This window comes from Heterodontus francisci, chromosome 12, assembly GCF_036365525.1.
Source record: "Heterodontus francisci isolate sHetFra1 chromosome 12, sHetFra1.hap1, whole genome shotgun sequence".
NCBI lineage: Eukaryota > Metazoa > Chordata > Chondrichthyes > Heterodontiformes > Heterodontidae > Heterodontus > Heterodontus francisci.
The window spans coordinates 36233364-36245584 of NC_090382.1; the positions used below are offsets into that span (position 1 = coordinate 36233364).

The following is a 12221-nucleotide window of genomic DNA, read 5'->3' on the forward strand; positions in this document are numbered from 1 at the left end:
GTTTGCCGATTTTCCCAATTGAAAATTGCAGGCTCGCCCTCCCCAGCCCTTTCACAAGCTCCTCAAGGAGATTAACAAGCCGTGAATTGGAAGTGAGCAGGTTCCCAACTCCCTCTGCACCCGGTCTCTCTTTGAAAATTGGAACACATCCCAGAGGCGTTGGGATCCAGAGCCGCCTTCTAGAAATACAATTTTCAATCCGTGCCCGCAGCCATTCTTGCCTCCAAAGTGCTTCAATGGCCTTCCTGCCCAGAGGCTACTTGAGGCCCTTAAGTGGCCTATTCGTGGCCAGTTAGAGCCTTCTTCCTGCCATCGCTGGGATCTTACTGGGGAAGGGGGGGCCGCCGCTGTGTTGGGAGGACGCCTTGTAAAACAAAACACTGCTCCTGCAGGCTTTGAGCTGGGGAGGAGTGTCCCTCCTTGGGGCAATTTGTGGCCCACAGAGGACCTCCACTGGGAACCATTTCACCCCCTTGGACCCCCTCCCCCTAGACTACCCCCAGACACCCCCTCACCAGGGCCTTCCGGACTGGAGCCGGCGACCCAGCCTCACCTACCTCTTCTCCAGGGTTCCAGTGCTGGGCCTGGGTCTGAGGTCTCGGCAGTACCAGCAGTGGCCACTGGTGGCGCTGCTGATACTGTTGAGCTGTCGGCTCTCTGATTGGCCGGCAGCTCCTGGAGGTGGGATCCTTGTCTCTTTAAAGGGACTGGGATCCCGCCTGCTAAAACTTTGACAGAAAGGCGGAGGATTGCTCCAGGGGGCCGAGAAAATACAGAGGTGGGGGTCCCCCCGCCTTTTTGGCTCAGCGCCGGGAGCCCTGCCTCCAGCACAAAATTCAGCCCAAAGTTTCAGGTCTGTGACCTTTCATCAGAACTGGCAACGGTTAGAAATGTGTAATAGATTTTGTGCAAGTGAAAAGGGGGAGAGGGGAAGAAGAACAAAAAGGTGTGTGATAGGGCAGAGGGCAGGAGAGATTAAATGACAAAGATGTCACGGACCAAAGGCAAAGGGAGTGCGAATAGTATATGTATTATATAAGTCACTCTGCACTTGATTTCCAGAGGCTGCTTTTAAACTTTTGCTGTTTGCATATTCGAGTCTGAATTTTTCTGCTGTTTTGCCATTTCAGGAAGTTGCTTTTCTTCACTTCCTTTGATAGAGTAGGAGATATATGTTAAGACCTCCTTTCTTCAAAACCAAAGATTAACTGTACTGTTGCATGACAAAACAAAATCAGACTTATATTTTCTTTCAGTTATTTTTTTTGTTCCTGGAACTGGGCTAACATTGCAAGTTACTCACTGGGTCCAACGCTGTTGATAAAATATAATTTTGGTCAGGTGCTACTTGCATTTAGGTGTCTTTTTTACAGAAATTATATACTGTTTCGGAACAAAAGCAAATACATCAGATGCTGTAAATATGAAATAAAAACAGGAAATGCAGGAAATATTTAGCAGGTCTGGGTCTCTGTGGCGAGAGAAACGGAGTTAATGAGCATGATTGTATTCTGCCCTTGGAGATGCGAACGGAGGGAGGGGGGGGGACAAACAAAATGGCAAAGGGTACCCTGCCTGACATTGTGCTGGCCTCCTACCAAGTTGGAGTGGGGTGGGGCGGCAGGGGCTCCCTCCAATGGGGGCAATCCATGGCCCCCAGAGAGCGTCCCTGGCAATGATGGCCATTTCCACCCCCGGCAAGCTGCCCCCCCCCCGACCCTCACCAAAAATTGCCCTCCCCCAACTACAACCCCGTCGCTGGGACCCTCTGATTTGCTGGCAGCTCTGGAGGCGGGAGCTCATCCCTTAAAGGGACGGTGTACTCAACAGTGGGCAGTCAATTTGCTGCCTGCTGTAAAATTTGAAACGAGTTCCGACGGAGGGCCGAGGTGGGGTTGTCCCTTGTCTTCCAGCCCGCAGCCAGGACCGCCATTGCTTGAATAAAATCCAGCCCAATGTTTCAGGTCATTGACCTTTCATCAGAGGTTCATCAGGGTTTTATTCTGTTTAGGTACTCTCCTCTGTAGTCAACTAATCTCAACAGCATCACTACTCATGTCACTTTGGGAATGTCATCTTTATATCTTCATATTATGTCTTCCAACACCTTCATTCATCATGCAGTCATTCCCCAAATTAAGGAAGTAATAGCAAGACATTTAGAAAATTATAGTACAGAGTCTACCATTATTATTTTTCACCCCTGCTATCTCACCATCCTAGTCATCCCTCCTAGACATTAACAATAGATGCAGGTTTGCTCTTGTGAAATAAATATGGATACCCGACGACAATTGCAGGCCTCTTTTTATTAACCACCATTCAGGAACCACTTTGCTTCATATCCATGGTGTGTGTGTGTGTTGGTCGGCCACACGCAACATTGCAACTCTTCAAGTTAATCAGGCAGAGTCAACATGGTTTTATGAAAGGGAAATCATGTTTAACTAATTTATTGGAATTCTTTGAGAGAGTTACATGTGCTGTGGATAAAGGGGAACCGGTGGATGTATTGTACTTAGATTTCCAGAAGGTATTTGATAAGGTGCCACATCAAAGGTTATTGCAGAAAATAAAAGCTCATGGTGTAGGGAGTAACATTATTGGCATGGATAGAAGATTGGCCAGCTAACACGAAACAGAGAGTAGGCATAAATGGGTCATTTTCTGGTTGGCAAGATAAAACAAGTGGTTTGCCACAGGAATCTGTGCTGGAGCCTCAACTTTTTACAATTTATATAAATGATTTAGATGAAAGGACTGAAGGTATGGTTGTTAAATTTGCTGATGACACAAAGATAGGTAGGAAAGTAAGTTATGAAGGGGACATAAGGGAACTACAAAGGGATATAGATAGGTTCAGTGAGTGGGCAAAGATCTGGCAAAGGGAGTATAATGTGGGAAAGTGGGAAATTGTCCACTTTGGCAGGAAGAATAAAAAAAAAAGCATACTATCTAAATGGTGAGAGATTGCAGAGCTCTGAGATGCAGAGGGATCTGCGTGTCCTAGTGCATGTAGGTACAGCACGTAATTAGGAAAGCTAATAAATAGAATGTTATCGTTTATCGCGAGGGGAATTGAATACAAAAGTAGGGAGATTTTGCTTCAGCTATACAGGGCATTGGTGAGACCACATCTGGAGTACTGTGTACAGTACTGGTCTCCTTATTTAAAGATGGATGGAAATGCGTTGGAGGCAGTACAGAGAAGGTATACTAGACTAATACCTGGAATGGGCGGGCTGTCTTACGAAGAAAGATTGGACCGGCTAGGTTGTATCTGCTGGAATTTAGAATAGTAAGAGGCGTCTTGATTGAAACATATAAGATCCTGAGGGGTCTTGACAGGGTGGATGTGGAAAGGATGTTTCCCTTTGTGGGAGAGTCTCGAACTAGGGGTCACTGTTTAAAAATAGGGGGTCGCCCATTTAAGACAGAGATGAGGAGAAATTTTTTCTCTGAGGGTTGTGAGTCTTTGGAATTCTCTTCCTCAAAGGGCGGTGGAAGCCGAGTCTTTGAATATTTTTAAGGCAGAGGTAGATAGATTCTTGATAAGCAAAGGGGTGAAAGGTTATTGGAGGTAGGTGGAAATGTGGAGTAATCAGTTCAGCCATGAACTTATTGAATGGCGGGGCAGGCTCAAAGGGCCGAGTGGCCTACTCCAGCTCCTAATTTGTATGTTCGTATGTTGAGAATGCAATGAACTGAGATGCTTTTTTACCCTCCAGAACCAATTTTTGTTAGCTCAGCTCTGGTGAAGGAGAGCATGAGGAGTGAAATGGGCGATGATGACAAACTATATTTTTTCTTCAGTGAGTTCAGCAAGGAGTTTAACTATTACACCAGACTACGGGTCTCCAGAGTCGCCAGGATTTGCAAGGTAATCAGCTGCTGGCAACTATTCTCAAGACTTTCTCTCTAATAGACCTGGTTCCAAATTTTACTCTGTGACCCTTTTGTTAGTAAAAGGTAAATAAATTAAAGGTGCAGGAATCAGTGGAATGCAAAGTTTGTGTTTCTATGTCAGTGACTCATTTTGATTTTTGATCATAGGTGGATAGGAATTCCTCCGCTTATGTGTTAATGACGTGATGAACAGCACACAAAAATTTCCTCACATTGCTATGCAATAATGACATCATGAATACTGTTGAAAAAACTCTTTCCATTTGGTATTTCTAGCCAAGTCAGAAGCCTCTTCTAGAAATGTCAAAAGTTGCCAGCCCTAGTCTGAATGCCAGTTAAAGTTGCACTCTCCAGATTTAACTCTGGGACAACTGCAGTCCAGGTAATCCTGATCCTGCATGTAGGTGAAGTACTCAGTTGGTAGGGAGGAAATGATCTGAACTCCAGCTTCAGGTGTCCTCTAGTTCCAAAACTTTCAACAACAACAAAAAGTTGAGGCTGGGACTATTCTCCTGCTGTGCTGCAGTTCAGACCTCATTTCCAGTCTGTCCCACAGGCAACAGAGCAGTAATTCTGTAGGGCAATTTTAACCTAACTCACCTTATGGGATCGGTGCAACGTTGGTTTTACAACTCACTGGATTTTATCCTCAACTGGAGAGTAATATTGGGCGGGATATAAAACCAGTGTATAAAATTGAGTATAAAAACCAATCCTGTGGGTTTTCTGCCTGGTGAGTTAGGTTGACATTACCCCTCACTGTGTTTTGTGGAGGAGTCAGGAGGTGAATTACTTGCCACAGAATTCATAGCCTCTGACCTGCTCTTGCAGCCACAGTCTTTATGTGCTGGCCCAGTTAAGTTTCTGGTCAATGATAACCCCTAGGATGTTGATGGTGGGGGATTCAGTGATAGTAATGTCGTTGAATGTCAAGGGGTGATGGTTAGATTCTCTCTTCTTGGAGATGGTCATTGCCTGGCACTTGTATAGTGTGAATGTTACTTGCCAGTAATCAGCCCAAGTCTGAATGTTGTCCAGGTCTTGCTGCATGCCGGCATGGACTGTTCAAGTATCTAACGAGTTATGAATGGTACTGAACACTGTGTAATCATCAGTGAACATCCTCAATTCTGGCCTTATGCTGGAGGGAAGGTCATTGATGAAGCAGCTGAAGATGGTCGGGCCTAGGACACCAACCTGAAGAACTCCTGCAATAATGTCCTGGGTCTGAGATGATCGGCCTACAACAACCACAACCATCTTCCTTTGTACTAGGTATGTCTCCAAATAGTGGAGGGTTTTCCCCTGATTCCCATTGACTTCAGTTTTACTGGGCTCCTTGATGCCACATTTGGTTTATTGCTGCCTTGCTGTGAAGGGTAGTTACTCTCACCTCACATCTGGTATTCATCTCTTTTGTCCATGTGTCAACCAATACTGTAATGAGGTCTGGAGCCAAGTGGCTCTGGCGGAACTCAAATTGAGCATCAGTGAGCGGGTTATTGCTGAGTAAGTGCTGCTTGATAGCACTGTCAATGATACCCTCCATGATTTTGCTGATGATTGAGAGTAGACTGATGGGGCAGTAGTTGGCTGGATTAGATTTGTCCTGCTTTTTGTGAACAGGACATAACTCGTCAATTTTGCATATTGTTGGGTAGATACCGGTGTTGTAGCTATACTTGGACAGCCTGGCGAGGGGGTGTGGCTAGTTCTGGAGCACAAGTCTTCAGTATTATAGCCAGGATGTTGCCAGGGCCCATAGCCTTTGCTGTATCCTATAAATTCAGCCATATCCCTATATCCCTTAATTCCCTTAGTATTCAAAAATCTATCTACCTCATTCTTCAATGTACTCAATGACTCTGGGATAGAGAATTCCAAAGTTCCACAACCCTTTGAGTGAAAAAATTTCTCCTCATCTCAGTGTTAAATGGCCGACCCTTATTCTGAGACTGCGACCCCGTCTTTTAGATTCCCCAGCCAGGGGAAACATTTTCTCAGCATCTACTCTGTCAAGCCCTTAAGAATTTTAAATGTTTCAATCTTCTAAACTCCAGGGGATATAGGCCTAGTCTACTCAATTTCTCCTCACAGGACAATCCCCTCATCCCAAAAGCAGTCTGGTGAACCTTCATTGCACTCCCTCTAGAACAATTATGTCCATTCTTATGTAAGGAGACCAAAACTGCACACAGTCCTCCAGGTGTGGCCTCATCAATGCCCTGTATCATTGTAGTAAGACTTCTTTACTCTTTTACTCCAATTCCTTTGTAACACAAGCTGACATACTATGTTAACTTTCTGAGATTCATGTACAGGAATGCTCAGGCCCCTCTGAATGCAAACATTTCCCAGTCTTTCACCATTCAAAAAAATTCTGCTTTTAAAAATATTTTTCCTACCAAAGTGGCTAATTTCACGCTTTCTCACATTGTATTCCATCTGCCACATTCTTGCCCACTCACCCAACTTGTCTATATCCCTCTGTAGCCCCTTTGCTTTCTTCTTACCATTAACTTCCCCACCTAACTTCATAGTGTCAGCAAACTTGGATACATTACAATCAGTTCCCTCATCGAAGTCATTAATATAGATTATAAATAGCTGAGATCCAAGTACTGATCCTTGCGATACCCCGCTATTTACAGCCTATCAACCCAAAAATGTCCCATTTATTCCTCTCTGTTTTCTGTCCATTGACAAACCCTCGATACATGCTAATATATTACTCTCAATCCCATGAAATCTAATTTTGTCAATAACCTCTTATGTGACACCTTATTGAATGCTTTTTGAAAATCCAAATACACTACATCCACTGGTTCCTCCTTATCCATCCGACTAGTTACATCCTCAAATGACAGATTTGTCAAACACAATTTCCATTTCATAAATCTGTGTTGACACTGCTTAATCATATTATGATTTTCTAAGTGCCCTGTTACCACTAATAATGAACTCCAGCAATTTTTCTACTATTGCTGTTAGGCTAACTGGCATATAATTCCCCACTTTCTGTCTTCCTCTTCTTAAATAGCGAGGTTATGCTTGCTACCTTCCAATTCTTGGGAACTGTTCTAGAACCTCAGGAATTCAGAAGATCAAAACCAATATACATAAAGACAGTGCCACACACAAGCAATAACACTGTCGCTGCAGTGCTTTACACTTGTAATGCCACACACAAGCAGGGCAATAATACTGTGCTATGGCAGTACCTATGCAAGGCCGGATCATGCACAGACACTGTAGTACCTGCACAGGCAGGGCAGTAGCACCATGTCATTGAATGTCGTCATCTTTCTGTTGAATTCAAATTAAATGATTGCTGCAAATTTGGCTGGAACTCTTGTGTACAGTGTATGCCAGAATGTTCCTCACTCTCCTCATTAACTCTTGGGTTCAGGGTGATGTTGGTGGGTTGAAGATTCTACAGAGGAGGTGGTCAAGCTTCTTGAAGACTTCGCTGGTGTGCAGTGATCCATCAAGCAAGCTTTACTTGGATGTGATTCAGGATGTGTTTATGTTGCAGCAAGACCCTGATGATTGGACCAGTACAGTATTTTACGCAGCATTCACCTCACAGTGGTAAGCTAAAAATGAATCCACAGACCACCCTGCAAATATGGATTTATATAATGATAAGAATGCTTTTAAGTCCTCAGTTTCATAGCAGCGCTTAATAATAACCTAAAGGTCATCTAAATCTAAAATCAGTAGGCAGGCTGAAAGGACAGGACCTCAGATTCCGACTCAGCAAGAGAGAGAGAGAATAAAACTCGTGCACAAAGAGAGATAGACAGATAGTAAGAAAGGGGCATATGGAGAAATGTACAATATTCACACATGCAGAGTGCAAAAGAGGAGCATGCAGCAAAAGAAAGCACACACACACATACTGGACTGCAGAGCAATTGTTCGATTCTGGCGTGCCGGCATGAGATTATTTTAACACCCGGCCTCAATCAAATATATCGATGGTGTCCGAGACAGCAGCTGGGGACTCACGGGTATGGCCCACGGGAGTCTGATACATTGCAGGGAGCAGGAGGCAATTTTGGTTGCGGGAGTGAAGCCTGAACCCTCTGACTCCTTGTGAGCCCAGAGGTACACTCCTGCTCTTACTGGCTCACAAAGAAATCTTTTTTCAAACAAGTGACATAACTCATCGGCCCCCTTATGGACAGGCCGCTCCTTTACATCTGTTGCTCCTGGTGAACCAGAACTGGGCACCAGAGTGTTAAAATGTAGTCCAGATCTGAATGATGTCATCAGACCCCAACATTTGAATTTCAATGTGGCCTTCACCTACCCCATTCTCAGCAGGTGAATGTTAAAAGTGAGCGATCAAGTGCAGCCTGGAGAGATGGGAAAGAGTGTGCTGAAGAGAGGGGGATTTCTGCATATAGAGCGTGTTTGTATGCATAGAGATACACATGTTCATGTATGTATGCACATAATATTAAAAACCAAATGCCATAGACAGATGTAAAGAGTAAAGTACCTAGATTGACAGAGATGGGAATGACAATGTGGGTACAGGCAGAGAGATAAGGCAATTTTTAATATTGGATCTTTAATTTCAGTCCCCACAGTGATGGCTTCTTTGTAACTTGTGCCTGGTGTTTCAACTTTAGGAGTGAATCTTTATCTGCGGTATGTGTGTACAGCATCAAAAGCATCCATGAAGCGCTGGATGGACCATATGAAGAATACAAACCTGACTGTTCTTCTTGGATGCAATATAAAGGTCAAGTTCCATCGCCAAGACCTAATACTGTAAGAACCCACGTGTATTAGATAAATTAACAAGAACAAACTGCTTAGCTGTCCGGATGGGTCAGTTAGTAAGTAACCAGGAAGATCACTAATTTACTCTACAACTGACATTGGTACTCCTGCGTTAGGGAGGAGGGAAAAGGACCAAGATCTCAGTTCCTGACCATAATCCATTGAGCTCGGTTAGAAATGTGCAATGGGTGAGGATAGGATCAAACTTGTCACTGATTCCTCTTCTCCTGGGTTAAATAACCTGCTGATACTTCCACCAAAGCTTATAGATGAGGGATGACCATTTGGGCAAGGCAATAATGATCATACATAGAATAGAATCATAGAATGGTGACAGGCGAGAGGGAGACCATTTGACCCATTAAGTCTCTGCTGGCTCTCTACAAGAGTCATGGAGTCATAGACTTATACAGCACAGAAAGAGGCCCATCGGCCCATCGTGTCTGTGATGGCCATCAAGCACCTAACTATTCTAATCCCATTTTCCAGCACTTGGGGCGTAGCCTTGTATGCTATGGCGTTTCAAGTGCTCATCTAAATACTTCTTAAATGTTGTGAGGGTTCCTGCCTCTACCACCACTTCAGGCAGTGTGTTCCAGATTCCAACCACCCTCTGGGTGAAAATGTTTTTCCTCAAATCCCCTCTACCTGCCCCTTACCTTAAATCTATGTCCCCTGGTTATTGACCCTTCCGCTAAGGGAAAAATTTATTTCTATCTAACTTATCAATGCCCCTCATAATTTTATACACCTCAATCAGGACCCCACTCAGCCTTCTCTGCTCCAAGGAAAACAACCCTAGTGTATCCAGTCTCTCTTCATAGCTGAAATGTCCCAGCCCAGGCAACATCCTGGTGAATCTCCTCTGCACCTTCTCCAGTGCAATCACATCCTTCCTATAGTGTGGCGACCAGAACTGTACACAGTACTCCAGCTGTGGCCTAATTAGCGTTTTATACAGCTTCTTCATAACCTCCCTGCTCTTATATTCTATGCCTCGGCTAATATAGACAAGTATCCCATATGCCTTCCTAACCACCTTATCTACCTGTGCTGCTGCCTTCAATGATCTATGTACAAGTACACCAAGGTCCTTCTGACCCTCTGTACTTCCTAGGGTCCTACCATCCATTGTATATTCCCTTGCCTTGTTAGTCCTCCCAAAATGCAACACCTCACACTTCTGAGGATTAAATTCCATTTGCCACTGCTCCGCCCATCTTACCAGCCCATCTATATCATCCTGTAACCGAAGGCTTTCCTCCTCACTATTTACAACACCACCAATTTTCGTGTCATCTGCGAACTTACTGATCATACCTCCTATATTCATGTCTAAATCATTAATGTACACTACAAACAGCAAGGGTCCCAGCACTGATCCCTGTGGTACACCACTGGTCAGAGGCTTCCAATTGCAAAAACAACTCTCAGCTGTCACCCTCTGCCTCCTGCCACTAAGCCAATTTTGGATCCAATTTGCCAAATTGCCCTGAATCCCATGGGCTCTTACCTTCTTAACTGATCTCCAATGCCGGACCTTATCAAAAGCCTTACTGAAGTCCAGATAGACTACATCAACTGCTTTACCCTCATCTCTACATCCAGTCACCTTCTCGAAAAATTCAATCAAATTTGTTAGACACGATCTCCCCCTGACAAAGCCATGTTGGCTATCCCTGATTAATCCCTGCCTCTCCAAGTGGAGATTAATCCTGTCCCTCAGAATTTTTTCCAGTAGTTTCCTTCCCACTGATGTTAGACTCACTGGCCTGTAATTACCTGGTTTATCCCTACTACCCTTCTTGAATAATGGTACCACATTCACTGTCCTCCAATCCTCTGGTACCTCTCCTGTGGCTAGAGAGGATTTGAAAATTTGTATCAGAGCCCCTGCTATCTCCTACCTTGCCTCACATAACTGCCTGGGATACATCTCATCTGGGCCTGGGGATTTATCCACTTTTAAGCCCGCTAAAACAGCTAATACTTTCTCCCTTTCAATGCTAATATGTTCAAGTATATCACAATCCCCCTCCCTGATCTCTACACCTACATCGTCCTTCTCCATAGTGAACACCGATGAAAAGTAATCATTTAAAACCTCACCTATGTCCTCCAACTCCACACACAAATTGCCACTTTGGTCGCTAATGGGCCCTACTCTTTCCCTGGTTATCCTCTTGCCCTCAATATACTTATAAAACACCTTGGGATTTTCCTTTATCTTGCCCGCCAGTGTTTTTTCATGTCACCTCTTCGTTCTCCTAATTACTTTTTTAAGGACCCCCCTACGCTTGCTATACTCCTCTAGTGCCTCCCCTGTTTTCAACGCTCTGAATCTGCCATAAGCCTCCGTTTTGTTTCTTATCCAATCCTCTATATCCTTTGACATCCAGGGTTCCCTGGACTTGTTGGTCCTACTCTTCACCTTTACGGGAACATGTTGGCCCTGAACTCTCACTATTTCCTTTTTGAATGATTCCCACTGGTCTGATGTAGACTTTCCTACAAGTAGCTGCTCCCAGTCCACTTTGGCCAGATCCTGTTTTATCATATTGAAATCGGCCTTCCCCTAATTCAGTACCTTGATTTCCAGTCCATCTTTATCCTTTTCCATAACTGCCTTAAAAATTACAGAGTTATGGTCACTATCCGTGAAATGCTCCCCCACTGACACTTCTACCACTTGTCCAGCTTCATTCCCTAGGATTAGGTCCAGTACTGCCCCTTCTCTTGTAGGACTTTCTACGTTCTGACTCAAAAAGCTCTCCTGTATGCACTTTAAGAATTCCGCCCCCTTTAAACCTTTTGCACTAAGACTATCCCAGTTGATATTGGGGAAGTTGAAATCCCTTACTACTATTACCCTATTATTTTTATACCTCTCTGAGATTTGCCTCCATATCTGCTCCTCTATCTTGCCCTGACTGTTTGGAGGCCTGTAGTACACTCCCAGCCAAGTGATTGCCCCCTTTTTGTTTTTAAGTTCTACTTATATGGCCTAATTTGAGGAATCTTCGAAGATATCATCCCTTTTTACTGCAGTAATTGACTCCTTGATCAACAGTGCAATGCCATCTCCTCTTTTACCCCCTTTCCTGTCATTCCTGAAGATTCTATACCCTGGAATATTGAGCTGCCAGTCCTGCCCCTCTCTCAACCACGTCTCTGTGATAGCAATGATATCATTCCCATGTGTTAATCAATGCCCTCAATTCATCTACCTTACTTGTAAGACTCCTCGCGTTAAAATAGATGCAATCCAGCCTTGCATTATTCACTTGTGCCTTAACAGGTCTATATTTGCTCTGCCTTCCAGACTGACTCAGTTTCTCTTCTATATTTGACTGTGCATCACCCCCTACAGTACCTCCACTCTGTATCCCATCCCCCTGACAAATTAGTTTAAACCCCCCCTAACAGCACTAGCAAACCTCGCAGCAAGAATGTTGACCCATTCTGGTTCAGGTGCAACCCATCCAACTTGTACAGGTCCCACCTTTGCCAGAAACAGACCC

General features: G+C 44.3%; 1 protein-coding gene across 5 annotated transcripts in view; it reads left to right on the plus strand.

Annotated features, from left to right (window-relative positions):
• Positions 1–12221, plus strand: part of LOC137375819 (semaphorin-4B-like) — an 88819-nt gene that overhangs the window by 37953 nt on the left and 38645 nt on the right. For 4 of the 5 annotated variants that reach the window (XR_010976065.1, XM_068043318.1, XM_068043315.1 and 1 more), the window contains exons 7-9: positions 3729–3880; positions 7316–7497; positions 8547–8688. Coding sequence is in view for 4 of the 5 variants with exons in the window: in XM_068043318.1 (XP_067899419.1) it covers positions 3729–3880; positions 7316–7497; positions 8547–8688 (476 nt within the window). In the remaining variant the exon portion in view is untranslated. The remainder of the gene's footprint in view (positions 1–3728; positions 3881–7315; positions 7498–8546; positions 8689–12221) is intronic. The other variant, XM_068043317.1, reaches the window with a different exon arrangement.